Source organism: Sapajus apella, unplaced genomic scaffold (assembly GCF_009761245.1).
Source record: "Sapajus apella isolate SASKATOON/1434 unplaced genomic scaffold, GSC_monkey_1.0 scaffold19, whole genome shotgun sequence".
Taxonomy (NCBI): Eukaryota; Metazoa; Chordata; class Mammalia; order Primates; family Cebidae; genus Sapajus; species Sapajus apella.
In genome coordinates, this window is record NW_022436959.1 from 4,232,264 (window position 1) to 4,254,842 (window position 22,579).

A 22,579-nucleotide genomic window follows, 5' to 3' on the forward strand; every position below is an offset into this window, starting at 1 on the left:
AGCCTCCAAGAAGTCTGGGATTATGTTAAATGAACAAACCTAAGAATAATTGGTATGCCTGAGGAAGAAGAGAATTCTAAAAGCCTGGAAAACATATTTGGGGGAATAATCAAGGAAATTTATTCATCTAAATTTCTGTAAAGAATGGCTTCAAGCTTACAAAAACTCAAAATGTAAAACCAACAGTTAAATCACACTGACAATATGAATGTAAACACCAAGTGTCTTATCGAGCATCTAAGTGAGACCTGGGAGAATTAAATTTAAATTCTGTTGAAATGGGTCAATTGAAAGTAGCCTCAAAATAATATCAAATCTTTAAGGCAAAAGGTCATTAACTCAAGTTTTAAATTCTAAAGAGTGAGAATTTAAAAATCTCTCTCTCAAAAGTCTAGAATAGATAGCTTATTCACATTTATACTCTATATTCAGATTTATATGTGTATTTTTTCCTATCCATTTAATACAATAAAGATGTACAAAATGCTAATTCCTGGTTGGTTCCTACCACATCTCAAAATAACTTTTTAAATCCATCTCTATGAAAAGATATGGATTATATAAGACATCTAATCTTATTTATCAAAACTTCTTTGCTTTCTTTTACTCCCTCCTCTTAGCTTCCTTTTAGCCCAATAATATGGCAGTGTGAAAGAAAATACAGCTGAAGCTATGGCCCATTATGACATATGAAGTCATTTGATCACATTAAGAAAATGTTCACTTGAGGCACTTGATCAGCCTGGATTGTCTTTACACCAATTTTCCTTCCCCAACTGTCTATGCCTTCCCTGCTGTGGGGCCTACACGAGTTGCTCTCCAAGCTTTTATCTGATAAGCCATTACTTACCTATATTACTTCTTGGGCAAAGCATCCTCTAGATGAAATTAAGTTTAAGAAAAGCATAGAGGTGACAAAAGCTCCAGTGTCCATGAGGTTAAATGGTAAGTCTCCAAATATCATGAGTTAGGCCCACTCAGGTATACATTAAGTTTTGCATACATGCTTGAGAGGTTCAAATCTTTGCTGTAATTAGGGCCACTGAAATACCTTCGTAGACACTGAGGTCATAAAAGAAAGCCTCCTGCAAACTACAGCAAGTCTTTTTGTCCTAGGCAGCTGCAGGGACAAGGCTGGGAACATATATGCGTGAAAAGGCCAGCTAGACCACTAAATCCCTTACATTCAGATTTTTAAACAACACTAATCAGGTGGCCCTCTGCGACTTCTGCTTTAAGAGTAGAATGCATACAGCAGAGATTGGAAAATAGATGTTTAATGAAAGTAGATTATTTGCAAGCTATATTCACCAGCAGAATGATGTGAACACCAGAGCTGCAGATGAGAGAAATAAACTTGATGGCTCTGCAACGACAACAAGAAAGTTCACCAGAAAAGTTTAAGGGAAAACTTGATAGAGAATTGATAAAGCCAAGCAGGAGAAAATGTGAGGCAAAGAAGTTCATAAGGTAATTCCCACTGGGAAAGAGTTTCAAACTCTGGACACCAAGAAGGATGTTGTCACCACAGCCTTCACTAGAGCAAAAAAAAAGGGCACATCCAAGAGCCTGGGCTCATAAAGTCATGAGGCTAGAAAAGACCAAGGGTTTTTTTATTCTGAGATGTTTACCCATCTGCAATTTAATAGGGAACATGGCAAAATTACACACACTCCTGCCTTTTAATACTAAGCACTTAGTCACTTCATCTTAGGCCTTCGTTACCTCAGCTCTTAAGTGACAGAGGTAAACCAGATGATTTCTAAGGTCCCATCCAAATCTTAAAAAAAGATCATGTCTGCAACAAACGCTTGTATGCTTATGCACTCTGTAATCCAGTCCTTTCTAATGTGCCACTTTGTATATTCTGATGCAACCATTAGAGCTAAACCAACATTGTAAACTGCACAATTACAGGCTTGGAGCAGAAATAACTCCTCACAGTATTTCTTCATAAGAAATATTCATGAAAATGTTATCACATCACCTTTGGACATAATAAAAATTAAGCACAAATCAAATATAAGATAAATCTTTAATATATTTCTCATAGCAAAGAAAAGAGACTGTGTAAACTATTTCTGCCCTTTTCCTTTCACACTGCTAGACTAAGTTGGGGGGTGGGGGAGGCCAGATCAAGAATAGCTTACGCAGGAGAAGGCTCTGGCTAGAAATATATTTGTACCATTGTGGTCTGTGTGGTGTAGAGGGATGCACAGTGGGCAGGGAGATTTAGATTCTAGACCTAACCCTTCCAGTAACCATGTAACTCCAGGCAAGAGATTTTGATTTTCCTGCCTCCATTTTCTATTTGTAAGGCAGCAATAATTCTACGTGTCTCTTCTACCTCAAAAATGTGCTAATACAGAGATAAATCATGTGAAAAATTTCAGTTATAGGGAAAAAAAGTATTATAAGCATTAATTAAGCATGTTAATGACAACAAGTGCTGATTTAACACAAGTGGGAGGGAGGGTGGCAAGTGGGTCATCAGCAAGTAAAGGCAAGGCATTACGACTGTGACCCTGAAGCACATGCACACAGCCTAAATCTCTCCAACAGAACCAACTCAGCTACACTAGGCACGAACCTGGCTGATGGCCCCTGGGCTGTGAATCAACACACTGTCCATCTTTCTTCTTTTCTTCATTTCTTTCTCCCTTCCTTCTTTTCCTCCTTTCCTCTGCCCCTTCCTTACATACATTCAAAAATTTTGCACTGAGGTTTTCAAATGTTCCATATCCTAGCTATGGACACAGTCCTTATGTTGCTTACAAATCTATTTATTTAAATGAAAATGACCAAGACAGGGATTTGGGGATCCCTGAACAGGAAAGCTCAGACAAGGACGTAAGAAGAGAATCCAAGGCTTCTGCGGCCTGAGCCCACAGGTAATCAGCCAATCAGGTGGGCCATCCCATTCCTCTTCAAATTTTCTCTCTCTCTTTTTTGTATTAATATATCTGTCCTTTTCCCTCAGGTTTCCTTAATTTTCCTGTGGGCAGGCAGGGAGGGAGAGTCATAAACTGAATGCTGATTATAATGAATAGTTTTCATTTACTATCTCATTAAGCCTAAATATCTCTTAGGAAAACAATCCTGTAACAGTGGACAGAAGATGAACAAGTGAAACAGGAGGATGTTACAGGAAAAGATAAAGAGGGTCCAAATGAAGGCAAACAATGTCAGAACTATTTCTCTATGGAAAGGCATTTCTATTATAAAAGGCCAAATAAAAAATATTCTTCCAAAATAAAGTTGGTTTCTACTTATGTATGGTTGAGGTACAGATATTCAAATCACAGAATATAGAATCCATAACCCCAAATCAGTTATTTTCCCACCTCCAAATTAAAAAGCTGAATCATGCATATATCCATAACAATAATAATAATTATAGCTTAAATTTTTTAGAGTATTTCTGTTACAAGCATTGTGGTAGGTGCTTTATAAACTCAGAGGGCCCCAGTCGCAGGGCAAGCATTATTAAATTCACTTTCTAAAGGAAGACATAAAGAGTCTGGAAAGGAAAGTAACATACTCAGGGTCATGTAAGTAGTAAGGGATAAAAAGAGGCAGGATCCAAGTGTTGCTGTATCTGTCTCTAGACTCTATGCCTATTAGATTATGCTATGCTGTCTCCATGGTTTATCTTTTACAATTTCACTTGCATTCCTTTTCACTTCTAGGAATGCCGATTGAGGGGGCAAAAGGAAGCAACAACAAAACTACCAGAGTGGGAATAGGGGCAGGGCGGTAAAGAAAAAGGCATATAAGAAGGAAGAAGAGAAAAACCACACCACTTCCCACACTATGGTTCTTGCTGTAGGAAGATACTATAGCTCTGCATCAACAGATTCATTCATGCAATGCTCCTTGCTGCTGCCACAGAGAGGCTAGGAAGAGGGAAGCAGGACTTGGGAACTGCTGCCCCTAAGATACCTGCCCCTATGACCATGGGAAGGACAGCCCTGGGTGTCCAGGACCATCACTGACTGCCCACGGAGGGGCAAGTGAACTCTCTCTCCACGCTCACCCATGAGTGCCTGGGCTCTAAAGCCTGCTCACATCTCTTAATCCCCGTCTTTCACTTTGTCTCTTCCCCCTTATTCTGATGACCACAATCCAAGCAAACAGCAGAAGAGACTGGACTCATCTGGATTACATTAGTTGCTAGTATCATGCTATTTACATTTATGAAATATTGTCTCGCGAGATCACATTTAGTAAAACTTTTTCTTAAAAAATAGTTTTATCCTCTAATCCGCTTTTTATTGCTTAGAAGCAAAACAAAATGGATCATATATTTAAAAGCAGAGAGAAGAAAAAGGACATACCATTCTAGAAATGTCTAGCAAGCAAATATCCCAAGAATATTTATCTAAGGGGTTACCCTGGGATGTTGGAGGGGAAATGTGAAATCAATTTTCTTGCCTATCATCACTTTAATATGAAATTTAAACCCCAAATACAAACACAGGCACATTCCTTTAATTTGGGAGAAGTACAATTGTGTTTAGGGAGCATAGACAGAGCTCTTACCTGGCATGACCATAGTCTGTGGGGCTGCTGCATCGGTACTTAGGCAGAGACGGCCACCTTTGGCTAATCTATCACAAAGCAAGGTGATATGTTTCTTTAGTTGGCTTGTGTCTTTGGGAATGTTCAGCTGGCTGTTGAGGTTCAAAGCCTGCTCCTTTGAACTCTTTGACAGGCAAGTCTTCAACAGGTGGGAAATGGCAGCATCTACCGTTTCTTCCCAGCCCTGGATACAAAAGCCAATTTTGAATTAATACAAAAATGAAATGAGAAAAGTGGGCACTTGATGTATTATACAGATTATTGATTGTTTATATTCAAGTACTGGGGGACCTGTGAAGAGTGTGGTATCTGAAACATTCCAGACTAGGCTGGTTTGGAGTTCTAGTTCTGTCACCTGTTTGACCTTGAGCAAGTTACTTAATTCCGCTTAGCCTCATCCTCATCTACAAATGAGGATGTTAACAGTCTGCCCCTTCAAGGGTTGGAGATCTATGAGAAGGGTTTAGCCCTGAGCCAGTCATAGAGTAATGAGTAACAACAAAAGGAGTCTCAGGCATAGGGCTGTTTGATGATGTGGTGGGTAAAGCTGCCAGGATTATACTTTGTTTTGCCTTATCTTTCTGCTAAAGAAAAGCTAGCCAGGAGAGAGAGGACCTTTGGATGCCCTGGGGGAAACTGGAATGGAGAGAAACCTTGGTGTCTCCCTCAGGTACTGGTCCCACAGCCTTGGAGTTATAGGCAGAAACAAAGGATCTATTTGAAGAAGGATCCTGTGAGACACAGGGCCTGCCTAGTACTGCCCACTGTCCAAATGATGGTAAATGACACAAAATGAAATAGGCCATCACCCCCACTTTTGTTGGGAACAGTGTGACTGTGCTGCAGTGAAAACTTGCAGTGACAGCTGCAATTCTAGGAACATCAGTGCTAGGCAGGAACCTCAGCCTTGTCACAGAGAGTACTGGCACCAGCAGGACTGGCAATGGGGAGGCACCACCCTCAGGTGGGTTCAGCTAATGCTGGCAACAAGGAGTACGGGGTAAAGAGCAGGAGGAGTCAGTTTGGGAGCTCCTTCTAGGCATCCCCAGGGGCTCCCAGAAATGACTGGGTAAGATATTTATGGGGATCTGGAGGTCCTAAGAAGCACGACAAGGAAGCAAAGTATAAGTGAAATCTGTGTGTTGCTATGAATGTGCCTCCATCTGTACACAAAGGTTAGTAAGGCCTAGAGCACCATGGGCCTGACCATCTAATACAATACTGCAGAATAGTGCAAGTCCCTTATATTAGAGGTAAGAGACCTGAAACTCAGAGAGAAAGTTCCTCTGGAACCCCTCATTCCATCCTCAAACTTATCATTTGAGCCACCATTCAAATATGCAAATCAGATGAGGTTACTCCCAAGCTTCAACTCTGATATGTTTGGTCATGTCCCCACCCATATCTCATCTAGTGGTTCCCATAATCCCCATGTGTTGTGGGAGGGATCCGGTGGGAGGTAACTGAATCATGGAGGCGGCTACCCCCATGCTTTTCTCGTGATAGTGAGTGAGTTCTGAAGAGATCTGATGGTTTTATAAGTGTCTGGCATTTCCTCTGCTGGCACTCATTCCCTTTCCTGCTGCCCTGTGAAGAGGTTCCTTCCACAATAACTGTAAGTTTCCTGATGCCTCCCCAGCCATGCAGAACTGTGAGTCAATTAAACCTCTTTTCTTCATAAATTACCCAGTTTCAGGTATTTCTTTATAGCAGCACGAGAACAGACTAATACAGATGCCTAAATTCAAACGCTCAGTTTGGCATTTAAGGCACTTTCTGCTCCAGCTCTTGCTCCATTGTATTCTGTTCTCATCCACCTGCACCTACACTGTCTCTCCCTCAGGCCTCTGCACATGCCCAGAGCTCAGGCTGCAATGCCCTACTCTCTACTCTACCTGGCCAACTCCCACTTAATGACTTGCTCAGGTACTGCCATCCAAGGATTGCTTGGTGGGCCCTCTTGGGACTCTGAGACTTCACGCACCTAGATGCATCATAGCGCTTGTCACCCTGTGATGTGATTGCTGTTTGCATATCTGGTTTTCCCTGAGAGTGCCTGGAGTTCTCCACATCCCCATGCTGTTCTTGGTATACAGAGGATAGTCAAAAAATAAGGACAGAGAGAAGGTGAGATATAAAACCAGGGCCTTAAATCTGAGAGGGCTTTGGAGATTTTTATGTCTAGTCTCATGGGGTTTTCCCAGGGTTATTTTTTTATACAATAGCAAGCATCTGCCTAGGCATAGCTGTCCTCAAGATCTAAAATCACTACTTTTTGGGGCAGTTCACTCCTTTCAGGGACATGTGTAAACAATAGAAAACTATTCCCACACTGAGCCAAAGTCTATCCCATTGGCCCTTCTTCTACCCTCCAGAGCCATGCAGAATAAATCTAACGTCTCTTCCACATGACAGCCCATTATAGCTATGAAGACAGCAATTCTGTACCCTCTCCTCCAGAATAAACATCCTAGTTCCCCTAGTTATTTCTTATATAAACAGAGTTTGAAGTTTTTTCTCCGTCTTGACCACTCTTCTTTGAATAGCTCCAGTCTGAAACACTTAAAAATTTATACAGCTAAGTAGAGAACCCCAAACTGACCCCAAGACACCTGGGCTGCAGCTGGGAGTGCAGGTAGCCCACAGCCCTCCCTCCCTTTTTCTACGGATTCTCCTGCCAGCCTGGCCCCCAATTACCTCTGCTCTCTTGGCAGTTGCCTCACACTCTTGAATCACATTGAGCGCACAGACACCTAAGGCCCAGGTCTTTGCCACGCTTGCCACATCTCTTCTAGGTTTATGCAGTTCTTTCTCTCTGTCGATCTCTCTCTCTCTCTCTATTGAGACAGAGTTTCACTGTTTTCACCCAGGCTGGAGTGCAGTGGCAAGATCTCAGCTTACTGCAACCTCTGCCTCCCCGGTTCAACTGATTCTCCTGCCTCAGGCTCCCGAGTAGCTGGGATTAACAGGTAAGTGCCACCTCATCTGGCTAGTTTTTGTATTTTTAGTAGAGATGAAGTTTCACCATGTTGGCCAGGCTGGTCTTGAACTCCCGACCTCAGGTGATCCACCTGCCTCAGCCTCCCAAAGTGCTGGGATTACAGGTGTGAGACACCCTGCCTGGTCTGCAGTTGGTTCTTTAGGTCAAAGAGCAGACTCTACATGTTTCTACTAGAGAACTTCCCACTGACTGCCATGACTTTTCACTCTATTGGCCCATTTCTATTGACCCACCTATAGGTGTCACTAGGCAAGTTAGGGAATAAATAAATGATTTTAAGTGATCTTGAAAATCCTTTCAAGAGATTCGAGAGATCTGAAAGACCATAAAACAGCTTCCTACCCCAAACTACTAAAGAATAATAAACCACTGATTGTTACAAAGACATCTCTCTACTACTACCAAAATCTAAATTAGACTAATATCTAGAATTGACTTTGTATTTCAGTAACAATGGGAAGAGGTAAATGAAGGCAGGATAGTAACCCAGACATCATTGGAGAGGACATATTTTCAATTGGAGCCATTAACAAAGGCCTCTGGCATATAAAAAGAAAAAATCCTTTGAATATAATTTGGCATTTGTAAGCTCTGTGGTCATTTCAGCATTAAAATAGTTCCTACTCTCATTCATTTAAGCAAACTACTGTATCATAAATAGATTACAGTAACATATTAATTTAAGTAGACATGACATTTAGTTAATACAGAGTACTACAGAATTTCTTTTCCTAATGCCAACTTGCAGATTAAGTCAAAAATCATGTCATGTTTAGGTATGTGGCATGGATATTTATTTAATATAAATGAGGCATGATGCCAATGATTCAGAAAGATTGCCACTAAAATCCAGAGTTATTATCTGGAGGGCCTGAATTTCTACCTAAATTCAAATATAAGAATATTTGTGATACAAAAGAAGAGCCTTTGACAAGTTCGTTAAATAAAAATGCAATGTGATAATTCACTGATCAAACATGTAACAAACTTACCTACATTTGTTTAGGCAATGTGAAATAAAACTGTGGAATCTAGAATCTCAGGTGTAAGAAGTACCTTAAAGGTAAGCTATTTTAAACACCTTTTTGGTATTTGAGTCTGTTACCGTTATTCATAGCCCTTAAATTGGTAAGGCTAATGTTCAGTTTTAATGTCTAAATACACACACATACTACATGCACATACCTAACCTTTATTCTTTAAAGATGAATATCAATCATACGAATATTTTTGTCTTATATTGTGAGAGTAAAAGAAAATCTTAATTTGGGAAATATAGCACTAAAAATTTCTGGAAGGAAATTGAGCATGTGCTCTTCAGTGAGAACTGGTTTTTGTTATAGTTCTCAAATCCACAATTTGCTGTAAATACCAGGTTGACCTGTGTATGGCTTTTAGAAAACAACATTGGTGGGGGATTGGGAGGGCGCTCGGGGAAGGAAGGAGGAAAGGAAGAAAGGAAGGAAGGGAAGGAAGAAAAGGAGGGAGAGAGGGAAGGAGAAAGGGAGTGAGAGAGGGAAGGAAGGAAGGAAGGAAGGAATAAAGGAAGAAAGGAAGGAAGGGGGGGAGGGGAGGGAGGGAGGGAGGCGAGGGAGGGGAGGTTAGTTAAATATACATGTTACTCTATTTTATCTTCTCCACTACCCTTGTCATTATTGGAAATTAACTTATCCACTGGATTTGTGGGATTTTTTGGTTTACTTTGTATAGTTTAGTTTTGGTAACTGGATTTTCCTTTGTTCCCAGACTTTGGCTTTACCCAACTCTTCTATCAGAGCCCTTGCCTTGGGAGCCTGCTTAAAGTGTCACTTCCTGATAGATAGCTGCCTAGCTTCTGCAAGATCCATCCAAGGAACTAGACCCAGGGACTGAGGCGCTGCCTGCTGCCTGCTTCCCCATCTTGCCAGCCTGTGCAGAGGCTCCTACACTGCATGCTGGTACCAGATGCCTTTGTGTACTAGTGTGATGCCTGGCGTGCCCTGTTTCTGCGGGCCAGTTCTTTAAATTTCAAGGACCTGCCCTTGCCTAGTCTGCTCTTCCTGAGTAAAGTCAGCTTAGCTATGCTTTTTGCTATCTAGAGACCAGACAGCCACAGCTGAATTTCTGATTGCTTTGCTCTACCTACCCTGCTAGTCTCCACTGATCAATAGGCCTAAATACCAGATCAAGCAAGTGGCTTATCCGAAACAGTAAGAAGCAGAGAATTTGACCACATTTGAAAACTTAATTTCCTAGGGTATCAACCAAAGAAATCAAAGGAAAAAATAAAGTATTCCCATGCCACCTGTGAATCAAAACAGTTGAGTTAAAGATAGCTGGCTCCTGTGTTCTGACTTAACCTCATTCACCCCAACTACCCCTTCACTATGTGATCTTAAATAACTTATTTCATCTCTCTTGGGTACATAGGAGGTCTCCACGAAACAAGAATAACACTATTCTTTACACCAATCTTATATAAGTGATACTACACTCTGAAATCTTAAGTGGAAGATACTGTGAAATAAGAAAATATATTCACTCCTACTTTTTTTAAAATCAGAAAATAGAAATATGTCACTGAAATCTAAAGTTCCAAGTAATATCCTTAAACTCTTTTTTCAAACAAATTATAAACTCCTGCAAACCTATGTTTATAATAGAAACACTACCACCTCCTTAACTACAGTGGTATGGGGAAAAACCACAAAATGCCACGGTAGCATTTATTACCAAATGTGCACAGTTAACTCTAAGGGAGAGAGAAAAGGTTAAAAAACAAGACAGAAACAAACAAAAAACCATGAGACCTGTTAAAAGAACAAATGGAGATTTTGTAGCAGGAGTCCAGATTTCAATTGAAAAGAGAAGACTCCTAGAAATGGCCCATCTTGCATTACATATTTAAAGTGAAACAACCTTCATATCACATTCATCTATCTTAATAACAAACTGTATTAAAGGGAAAAAATTTCCTCTTCAATTGATGTAAAGGATTCACAATGAAGAGTCTTTGGTATTTATAATTGATCCACAGAGCATTATGGTTATTATTACTTTGATCGTATTATATGGAATTGTACACTTGATCTTAGCCAAAAGGCCGAGAAGCGATGTATATGGAATTGTATTGGATTACATTTAAATATGCTAAAGTGAATCATATAATGGGTCACTGTATAAACTGCAGAACAAATAAAATTTTGTGCTTTAATTCTAAATTAAATATCTTGGAATGTAGAGGGCCTTTTCAGGAATTATCTAGGTTCAGATTATTTCCAAATATTCTTTGCTTGACTGTAATCAGTGAAATCTCCCTGTCATGTAAAAAGAGCTCAGAATGTTGAGCAATTCACCTTTGAAAAATTAAAACAGCTCAAGAACCTAAAATAGAAAATAAAATAAAAATGAAAGCAAGTTGTATAGTCTACATGGCATCTTAAGTTTAAAATCACATTCAATGTTTTTATAAAATAAAGTACTGGAAAAAATCAGCTGTAATTTTTTCAAGTCATCATAAAATGAATAAAATTCCACACGTAATCTACTAACTCTCATTTGCCAACATCATTCCTTTTTATTTTAAATGAAAACGATTTACTGGACTTTTGCAGTTCTCCATATCTTTTCCACAATTCACAAACTGTAAAATTTAACTGAGGTTTCAACCAAAAGTAGACCAGTGTGCAGGCTTATCCACACCATTTTGTGAAAATTCAAGCATATTGCATCCTATTGAATCAAAATCTAAAACCTCTTTAACAAATATGAGCTAAGAGACCTTCAGAGAGTTCGGCTGCAGTGCAAGCAGAATGCACAAAGTTACTGCAAACCAACCCGCTCTGATCCTTTTTGTAAACTTATGTTTTGCCACGAACATTTATATTTGACCTTTACTCTCATTCCGACTCCAATTCTTTAGATGGAGGAACACAAAGTAGATTACCTGAATTATTATAAAACTTGATCCTGGATGGAGATCATCAGCTTTAAAACAAAGCAAAATATGAATGATGCCTGGTGGAGCCAGTCACCTTGACTAAGCTTTAAAGTTTGCTTCAGGCAAAAGCTTCCCACTACCTGTGCTACTCAGAAGTAACTTATAAAAAAAAAAATTAAGGACTGGAAAATCAAATTCATAATGCAATTCCAGGGGAAAGCTGTTCCTAGTGGTGGTATATTACATCACTTGGACCAGATTTCCCACTGACAACAACTGGAAAAGAATATATGAAAATCATTCCTTTGAGGGCACAGGAAAGCTAACAAGATAGTGATAAATCACCAGGTCAGGATCCAGCAGACAATGGAGGCCCAAGAAAGATGAGCCCTGAGTTTAAGGCTGCCTTTTCCCCTGTGGTCATTAGCTATGTAGCCTAACATGCAACACTGAGCCTTCGCTTAGTCACCATCTCACACTACGACTTGTACTTATTTATATATTTCTACAAAAGGGGCAGTATGGGTCATGAAAGTACATCGGATTAGAAGTCAGAAGACCTCAACTGTGGCTTTATGTCTCTGGGAAAATTCAACCTTTAATCATAAGCTTAATGTCTCTGGAAAAATTATTTTAGTTCCCTGTATCTCATTTTCCTTCCCAGGACAATATTTTCCTTGCCAGGTGCTTATTAAGGTCTAGGTAGTTAATTCCATACCATTATTCTTACCTCTGAGAGTTCTCTCTAAAGTTTATCTTTTTTGTGTGGGTTCACTCGAATAACAGCAGCAGAAATAGCGCAACAACAACAGGAGTAAAAACTATTTAGGATCTCTTATGTGCTAGAAAATGTGCTGAGAATCTTACAAATATTATTTCATTAATTCTTTCCACTACCCTATGGGCGGGTATTATAACTTCCAACTGAGGATCTAGATGTAAGATACTTCACTGAAAATGACATAATTATTAAAAGTGGGAGCTGTAATATAATCCAGGACTATGTAGCTGTAAATACCACACTTGACCACTGTGGCACAGAGCCTTTCTTTCCCATTTCATTGTGTTTGTCTTTCAATCTATTGTCATTAGATCTGCTTAGGCTCCTTTTACTTTCTGGGCTTCAGAAATGACTTCTTCCCCTAGAAGATTCATGGTCACAATGAACATATTCATGGAACCAGAATTTAAATCAGCTTCTTTATCCAAATGAATAATCTGCATATAATTAAATGAGATGTTACTGCATAATAATAAAAAAAAGCAAAATGCTCTGTGCCATTTTGTTGGGCCAAACTTTTATAAGAGTCCACCGGAGCTTTTAGCACCTTTATAGACTACTATAACTGATATAGGGCTATAGCCTTTGGAAACCATGGCTCCCGATAACACAACAATGGTCAGACATAATTCTAATGAGTCTGAAGTACAAACGCTCATTGCAGACACTCATCACTGAGAATAGTTGGAGCAGCCACTCCTATCACCAAGACATAAGACATGGTGGGGTCGCATAAGACTCAAGTGTCCATATATTTGACAGAGTCTGGAGGAAACTTTATTGCCACCTAGGACAAGAGAAGAGCCACATGAGTAAGCTAAAGGTATCAACTCCTCTCCTGACAATGCTGTGTTCTTAATAATCTCAAAGAAAAAGGAATGACTAAACTCTGGGGAAAAAAGTGTCTAAAAATACGTGAGATCACTGATTTAAGTGAAAAGCACTACAGGTTTCTTTTCTTTCTGTTTTTCTCTCCTCTCTTTAATTACTTTGGATTTTTCAGGACCACCCAGAAACTTCACTATTTTAGGACATGGCTATTTATTTCTCTCTTGATTGGGACCGCCAATGGATAGGAAACAGCTCCCAAAGGTCCACATGCTATCAAGTCTGGAGAAAAAACATATTTAGAATTGCATCTAGAATGACAGAGCTGCACATCATTCAATGTTAGTGTCATTTTTCACAGCTATCAAGCTAAGATAACAGTAGGAGAGCAGCACAAATCTCAAAACTGTAGAGTAATAGTGATGAAGTATATGTTTACCCACACATTCATCTTAATTGTAAATACTGTTGTCAAATAAAGTATAAATTTGAGTCTATACAGTCATTTATTTATTTTGAAAATATTTACTTAGATCCAACTAGTACAAGACACACTAAATACTGTGTTATTTTTTCCAAAAAGGTGAATCAGATATGCATCTACCCTAAAGTAGCTTACACTCAAGTGATATATTAGAATATACACAAAAATATAATGACGTAGAAAATGGAACACACTCAGAGAGAGGTAAAGTTCTATAGAAATTATTTCTTTTAGCTCCCATGCCCTAGCCCCCATCCTAGAACAATAACAAGAATTATTTGTCAAATAAAAGTTATTCGTGACAGAAAGGTCTATACAATGATGTAAATATAAATAATATAAAATGTTCCCAACAGTTTTGTATAAAAATTAATTATAAGTAGCCAGGCATGGCAGTGGGTGCCTGTAATCCCAGATACTCGGGAGGCTGAGGCAGAAAATTGCTTGAACCTGGGAGGTGGAGGTTGCAGTGAGCCAAAATTGTGCCACTGCACTTCAGTCTGGGTGACAGAGTGAGACTCTGTCTCAAAATATATATATATTTTTAATTGTATAGTTTGAGTTTGTTTTAGTGTTATATGAAGCAAACCACAAGTTGATTAAATTTGCCAGCATTTTTTGGCATAGGCTTCAGCATAGGTACAAATAACTATAAAGTATAAATCTACATTTATCCTTGTTAAATAGTCACATTGAAGAAGAGTAAAAATTCAGTATGATCACTTGGTTTAAAGTTATTCCATTGAGTCAGATTGTTCATTTTTGTGAGGCCCCTTAGTTTGGGTTCAAATCTTGCCTCTGTTATTTTCTCGATGTGTGGCCTTGGGTTTATTTCCTCATCTATAAATTGAAGCTAATAGTCCTGAGACAAAGATACAAAGCACAAGTAGTTAACTTGAGAGCCGAGCCAAGAAGTGCCAATGGGGAGTGGAGACGTGAGATGAAAAGTGGAGAGAAAGCAATAAAGGGTATGCTGTTGAGCAGCAAACGGGTGCTGACTCCTGCCAGAGAACTGTGGGGGATGGTGTATAACGCAACTCTCACACTTACCCTGCATAAAGGACGAGGAACCTGGGTATTAATCTACTAAGTCTGTCAGTCATTGGCTGAGCATGGTGGCTATGTAGCCTCTGCCAAGCAGGGATAGTCCTCAGGCAAAAGCACTGCACGTGTTGAGCAGGTGGAAGCATTCAGGAATGGTGAGAGGTTAAGAGATAGGTGTGGGACACGCACAGCATGTGCTACCACCTCCTACTTCAAAGGGACATAGTGAGGATTAAATGAAATAACATATGTAAATTCCTTGATCAATGCCTAGCACATAATAATGCTCAATAAAAGTTAATTTTCTTACATTCCTTTGGCATATCTTATTTGGGTGTGTGTTTAACTCCTCTCTCATATTCTTTACAAAATAGAGAAATCTAATTAGTGAAGTTCACTGGACTTAGTTCTAAGACTGCTAACCAATGTTTATGGCCTTGAACTCAGATCCAATAGATTAGAAAGCAGCTAACAACTGCCGTTAAACAATACAAGTTAGATTTTACTTCTCAGGCAGCTGGAAAGTTTTACCACTCCAAATGCAGAAAATGAAACATATTCCTGCTAGCACTGTCAGTGATTTCATCCACAAACTCTTATTCATTGCTGTGGATGAGACAATCTGTGTTCACTCGGTTCTCAAAAACTACTTATCAGTGAGCTCTAATCCTAAATTTCCTATGTTATGCAATAGACACAATTTAAAATGATAGCAATAGAGACTCAATCTTCATTACTTTCTACTGTTTATATACGCCTTTCTCATCAAAAAGCAACAACTGGTAAGATTTTTCCTATGTATTGTATACGAAATGTACTTCTAGTCAAAAACACCTACTCCAAGATGAGAAGTCATGGACTTGCCTTTTCTATAACATCCTGTCCCCAATTCAAACCACTCACAAAATTCCCTCTTAATAAAAAAAACTATAAATACAATTTCTTTACTCTGTGCTTACAAATATGTTCCATCAATTCTAGGACATTTCTCCCTCACATCTCAGAAGTAGGGCTATGACTTATACTCAGTGGTATATAATGACTCTGGCTTCCAGGTTCCGGTCATGCTATAGTTTTCATTGCCTGAGTATGTACAGCCTTTATCTTTGCTGTTCATATCATGCCATGTCCACTGACTTTGGGCAACGATAATACTCCCCATTGAATTAATTGCCATTTAAGTTATCTTTTAAAACTACGCCAGACTTATCATTGAGCAAAAAAGTTACTATGCGCACAGAAAAGTATGGAAGTAGTGTAGCTAGAAGTATAAAGTTGAAATAAGTGAGGCAAACATTCATTACTGAAGAATCACTGCAATTTCATATTTTTTCACAAAGCAAAAGCTAAGCTGAAAGCTTTCCAGGATGTAAGACAAGAAAACACACACAGATGAAACAAACTGTGTTATGCTTTGTTACTGAGATACACGCACAGAGATTACTATCCTATGTCAAGGACAAGCAATACAACTAAGGTCAGGAAAAGCTGTCAAATCCCTGAAATAGATGTGGTTTGATTAATTAATGTATCATATAGGATTATTGTTAGAGCATTAAACACCAATTTGCCTAAAATTTCTTGCTGACTTTGGAGAGAGGCTGCTTAACTTCAGGCAACATAGAGTTCAACTGAAGAGGAAAAATGAAGTTTTGACTTTAGTCAAAAAGGAAAATTTTTGAAAGGATATCAAAGGCTCAGAAAAAAGAAATCGTGAAGGCAGTAGTGGCACACTCAAGAAATGCTGCATCAACAATGATCTTTGTAGTATGCAGGACAATGCTACATGGAAAAACACAGCAGTGAGCTGCAGTTTAATAACCTGTCATGATTTAGGGGAATGAAACTTTGAATATGAAGAAGTTTCAGGGATACCTTACTCAATTTATGTTGCTTGTATCTTTTTTATTCAGGTACAAGAGTAAGAGTAATGTATGATAAAATTTATGTCTAAATAAGTCTAAGAGAGCTCTTTCAATAAAAAAAATTTAAGCGATAAAAATATGTCATAATTTAATTGGCAGCATTTGGTTTTTACATTTTCCTGATTCATCCACAAAGCAATGCCATAACTTAAAGTAGATGGCATCTTATTGTTGAAATACAGTGGCAACAATAACTACTTATTGGATGCCTGTCACATGCCAGACACCATATTTGGCACTTCATGTACATTATCTCAATTAGCCCTTACAAAGCTTTAAGATGTGCCTGGTGCGATGGCTCACGCCTGTAATCCCAGCGCTTTGGGAGGCTGAGGCGGGTGGATCACGAGGTCAAGAGATGGAGACCATCCTGGTCAACATGGTGAAACCCCGTCTCTACTAAAAATACAAAAAAATTAGCTGGGCATGGTGGTGCATGCCTGTAATCCCAGCTACTCAGGAGGCTGAGGCAGGAGAATTGCCTGAACCCAGGAGGCGGAGGTTGCGGTGAGCCAAGATTGCACCATTGCACTCCAGCCTGGGTAACAAGAGCGAAACTCCGTCTCAAAAAAAAACAACAAAAAGCTTTAAGACGTATATAGAGAGGGTCCTTGTGAAACCTGCACACCTTTGAAAAGTAGGTGCCAAATGGAGTCACGCATATAATGCAGTTTTTATAGCATTTAGCACCTCTGTATTTTTGTTATTATTATTGTCTTCCAAATGATATAGATAATTAAGCACCAAAATCCTGAATCTGAAATGATAGTGAAGAGATTCCCAGGGAAACTAAATGTGTAGTTTAATTCATTAAGACCAAACAAGCACTGCCATTTTTAGTTACTTTGTGTAAACAATATAATTTAAATATATATTTGCATATATTACTGAAGGAGAAAAAAACATATATTTTTTCACTCAATGTTTATTATGTTACAGTACCCAAAGCTAATGAAGGCTAGATTCTATAAATTTTTTTTAAGTATAGGAAAGGATATACCTGAAACATAGAAAGAAATTCCCTCTGTAACAGCTCTTATCCTAACCCTGTGAAAGAGGTGAGCCTGTGGTTCTGAGCACCTTGGACATGGCAATTCCTCATTCTGCACAGACTGTGTTTTCCATCAAACTCGAGTTACCCCTTTATGAGGAAGGCACTAGGGAACGATGTTCATTAACTTTCTTAATGTCCTGATCCTCTTCTGTACCATTTTTTGCTGGTTCAGTAAGAATACAAAAAGAAAGCAATGTGAAATCAAATCTGAATGGCCACTCTCACCTCTCCAAAGCAGAACTATTCCTCGGGGAATAGTCTAGTTCACCTCTGTACAGATAAGGAAATCAATACTCTGTCAGTTCCACCACTTGCTAAGGACACAGAGCTAGTTAAGTATATGTTCCAAAAGGGATTTGAACACCAGTCTGACCTAATTCTATTCAACTGATATACCACAGTTTATATTTTTCAACTATTAGCTTTTAGGTTGCCTTTAGTACTTCATAATTCTAAATATAAACATTATGGTACCAAATGGACTTTAGTTTACTACTTTTAGTGAATTAAATTAGATAACTGATGCCAAGTATGAGATTAGTTTCATGACCGACATTTTCCTAAAGGACTCTCAGGAAAGACATCAGAAGTAAGTGGGTACATCTATTTCACTATATGTCTGTCAGCACTAATTTATTAACAAATTTGGCTAAATCAATATAGGCAAAGTGTACCTAACGGTTGCTTCACTTGTATATATTCATCACTGGTAAGGTTGGAAATTTTTGTGTTTACTGACTTGAATTATGAGGATATATGAATGAACATGTATATGAATATATATTTATGGTGGTTTGACTATAATCTATCTATACCTTTTAACATCTGTACGGGAGAGACCAGGTTTTACTCTTATAAAACACAAAAATATTTGAGATATCTTAGAAAAAGGGGAGGGGGGGAAACAGAGGTAGTATGCCTCCCTTTCAAAAAGTGATTTGAAACTACACAGTTGTTGGACAAGAATCTGTAATTATGTGAGACATTATGAAAATTAATGGAGTATCAAGCAATATTTATATACAACTATATGTTTAATTGCCTTAATTCTGTCAGGACGTAGAAGAATCCTTATATTTATTAGAATATAGGAAAAGTACATGTAATAATTTGAGTATTTAATGAAAACTAAATTGCATCACACCCTCCAAGTGAAATTCACAAGAGAATGGAAGCCAGAATAAAGAGAGAGGAAATGAACACTGATTTACCTCTTAAAGAGAACAGATAGAGGGGTAGACAGGGGGCACGATTTTAAGTGAAAAAAATCCTTCTTCACTCTGACTTGAAGGAAGAAGTCGTGTACCCATGGTTCAACTTTCCCAGTGGGGAGCCAGGGAGTCACAGAAAATGAGCTTTAGTAATGAGATATGGTAGAGCCAAGGGACTGAAAGTCCTCAAGGCCTGGCCCTGGAGTTCAATCTGAACAGGAGCCAAAAGAGCCATGTAAAGTGTGTACACAGGTGTGTGATGGGAGAGCACTGGGCTGTGAGTCCAGCAAAGATGTGGGGGGTACACCAATGCAGAGACACAGGCAAAAAGGCTACTTTGGATGCCAACACAAAAAGTCAGGTGGAAAAACAGGGCCTGAGTCAAGGGGCTTTCCCAGAAACATTTCCAAATGAACAACAGCAGGCCAGGGAGACGCACTGAACATAGAGATGCAGGGAGACACAGAGCCACATGTAGTCTACAGCACAAAGGCCGTGCTGGTTTTAAAGGAAGGAAAACCAGCAATTTCCATGTATATGTTTCTAAAACAATGTACTGTGACAGAAATGTCAAAATCCTATCTTTGTAATTAGTAGATCAAACTAGATCAGAGAAAGGTATTTTAAGAAAACTGAGTTAATATAAACATGCCTCTAGCCAGGAATCAAATTGGTAAGCATTATGAGGTTGATGATGATCACTATTTTCCTCACTGTGATCATTTGAATTTAATTATCACATTATTCACATTCAAATCCTACTTTATTTCACAGAGGATTTGAAGACGCATACGGAGAAAGTGATGCTTCAATTAATTCTCTATTCATTAAGTCTCCTTGTTTTAAAATACATAAATATCAAACATGTCTATTAAAGCACCATTCAATATTTGATGTAAAGAAAGTTTTTTAAATTACACATCACAACTTTTGCATTGTATTCTATTTGACTTCTATCCTATAGTATATTCTATAGTATTTTCAACTATTTCCCTTTCTCAAAGCAGCAAGAAAACGATCAGAAAGGCTCTAAGATATATTATATTCAACTCTAGTGAGGCAGACTGTTATACAATTAAGTAATATCAGTTGCATCTCACTAGCAACAATACAGAGTATGTGGTCATTATAACATGAAACTAATTCTTTCATGTTTCTCTTGCTAAGATCATGGGAATTACCAAAATATTTACTTTCTGCACTGTGTTCCCATAGACAGTTATAATTGAGATGATACTTTAACAGTCATAAAGGCAGACTTAATACTGACATCAGACTTCCTCCTTTTGTTTGCCTTTTAAGAAGAGGTCATTAATAATGGCAATGATCAGCCATTGCAGTCATCACTCAATCCAGACAGCAAGCACAATGGCCCTTACATCAAATCTGACCTATGACATAGAAGTCTTTAAACCTTTAAGTGAGCCTTGATAAGTCCCTCTACACAATAGCATTTCCTATTATAAACATGTTTTCTCACATGAACCATGTTGAACACGTTAAAAATAAGTTTCTCTTTCCATATCAGTTTGTAAAAGGGATAATCAAACAAAAAATAAGACTGAAGGCCCAAGTCTCCTTCCTCCACTGACGTAAATTTCCATCCTAACTTTCCCAGGGGATTTTTAAGTTCAGTACTAGGAAAGGTAACTATTAAACCCTTAATAACACAATAAAGATTTCCTTCTTCAAATTATAGATAATATCTATTAAAGGCATTGAATGTACTTTAAAAGGAAAGAAAAGCTCAGGCATAATGCTACATACCATGTGCTAATCTTCCTTCAAACTCCAGGATTCCATGCAATCAGGTCCCCAAACCAGTGCACTATAGCTCTTTTCATTAGAGATTCCTCAGGAGTCAGGTGAGCATAAATGAATATTAGAACAGAGGTCTGATACAGCCAATTTGGAAATATCAACACTGCTCCTCCTTGTTCCCTTGCCATAGGATGGATGAAAAATCTTAGTCATCTAAGCTTTTTACTGAGATAATCAGAAGCAGATTTGTACAGAGATCAGGAAGGGCAAAGAGGATTCATCTACACACCAACTCCAAGTGACAGTGACCACCTAGAATGCTGTATTCAAAAGGATTCTGAGACCATATGCAGGCTCAACAGAAAAAAATTCATCATTGTTACAATGTTTACCAAGGCCACATGGGGAATAGGAATAGCAGCACTTGTGCTGGCCTCTTGCCTCTCTTATATGCATATATCTCCCCAGAGAAGTTTCTTGCTCCTAAAAGTGTCTGGTTATTGCACATATGAACAGGCTGAACCTAGAATACCACACATAAGTACTGCAAACACAAACACCATGGTATAACTTAATGTCAGTACCCTACCCTACTTTCATTAGTTTGTTAAAATGTGCTGAGGTGGTTAACTCAACTGATAAGATGCTTTTTCTCTTGGTGACTGACAGTGCTATACAACAGAACTTTCTGCCATGATGGAAATGTCCTATATCTGGGTTCTCCAATGTGGTAGCCACTCATTCACACGTGGCTATTAGGTAGCTGAAATATATCCAGTGAGTTTTAAATTTTGTTTGTTTTTAATTATTTTTTTATTATACTTTAAGTTCCAGGGTACAAGTGCAGAACGTGCAGGTTTGTTACATAGGTATACACATGCCTTGGTGATTTGCTGCATCCATCCCTCCATCATCTACATTAGGTATTTCTCCTAATGTTAGCCCTCCCCAATACCCCCACCCCCTGCTATCCCTCCCCTAGCTCCCTGAACCCCTGCCAGGTCCCAGTGTGTGATGTTCCCCTCCCTGTGTCCATGTGTTCTCACTGTTCAACACCCACTTAGAGTGAGAGCATGTGGTGTTTGGTTTTCTGTTCTTGTGTCAGTTTGCTGAGAATGATGGTTTCCAGGTTCATCCATGTCCCCACAAAGGACATGAACTCATCATTTTTTATGGCTGCGTAGTATAAATTTCACGTGGCAAGGGGCTACCATATTAGGCAGCACAGGACTAGAATGTTTGCTTGTAATGTTGAAGTAAATCCATAGAGGATTGGCTCTAAGTCTGTGTTGCTTACGACGCATGCTGTGTGCCTAGAACAATGCCTAAGACATAGTATGTGCTAAGACATTCATTGAATGAATAAATGAGTGAAGAGATTTGTCCTATCAGGCCATCCTGAAGTACGGATGGTTTTGCAGCTTTTGGCTTCTGTGCAGCATGATTAGAGGGAAATGCATATAATATCACAATTAAACACTCCCTCAGACTCAAACCAGTAACACAGCCCTCACTGAGCTTAGTAGATAAAGTATTTTCCACTGAGCTTCAAGGAGACAGAGGGTCAATCAAGACATGTTTAAATTCTGCATTGAGAATTCAAATATCTTGAAATATCCCAGCCCCTAACCTGAAAGATATGAAAACAATTTATTTTAAAATTGCCCAATCTGATACTCTGCTAGAACATTATTTTGGGTAACACTTCTTTACCATCACAGGAAGATGGTAGGGACAATACTAGGTTATCAAACAGAGCCAAGTTTAAGAGGTTTTTTTTGGAGACACCAAATAGAGTATTTACTATTCTTCTATAATGAAAAAGGGTATCCCCACAAAAACACATCTGGCACATATAACTTTGAGCACCTTTAAAATTTACATATAACAGTCTGCAATACCAGAATTTATTTGCCCCAAAATAGTATTGAGGAGTGACAAAAAGGGAAAGGCATTATTAAAGAGACAGATCAAAGACAATGATTAATTC

General features: G+C 38.7%; 1 protein-coding gene and 1 pseudogene across 6 annotated transcripts in view; both read right to left on the bottom strand.

Moving 5' to 3' along the window:
* BBS9 (Bardet-Biedl syndrome 9) overlaps positions 1-22,579 on the bottom strand; it is a 456,994-nt gene that overhangs the window by 59,005 nt on the left and 375,410 nt on the right. For all 6 annotated transcript variants that reach the window (XM_032286823.1, XM_032286822.1, XM_032286824.1 and 3 more), the window contains one exon: positions 4,543-4,765. In XM_032286823.1, coding sequence (XP_032142714.1) covers positions 4,543-4,765 — 223 coding nt within the window. The remainder of the gene's footprint in view (positions 1-4,542; positions 4,766-22,579) is intronic.
* Positions 10,529-10,676, bottom strand: LOC116557607 (annotated as a pseudogene).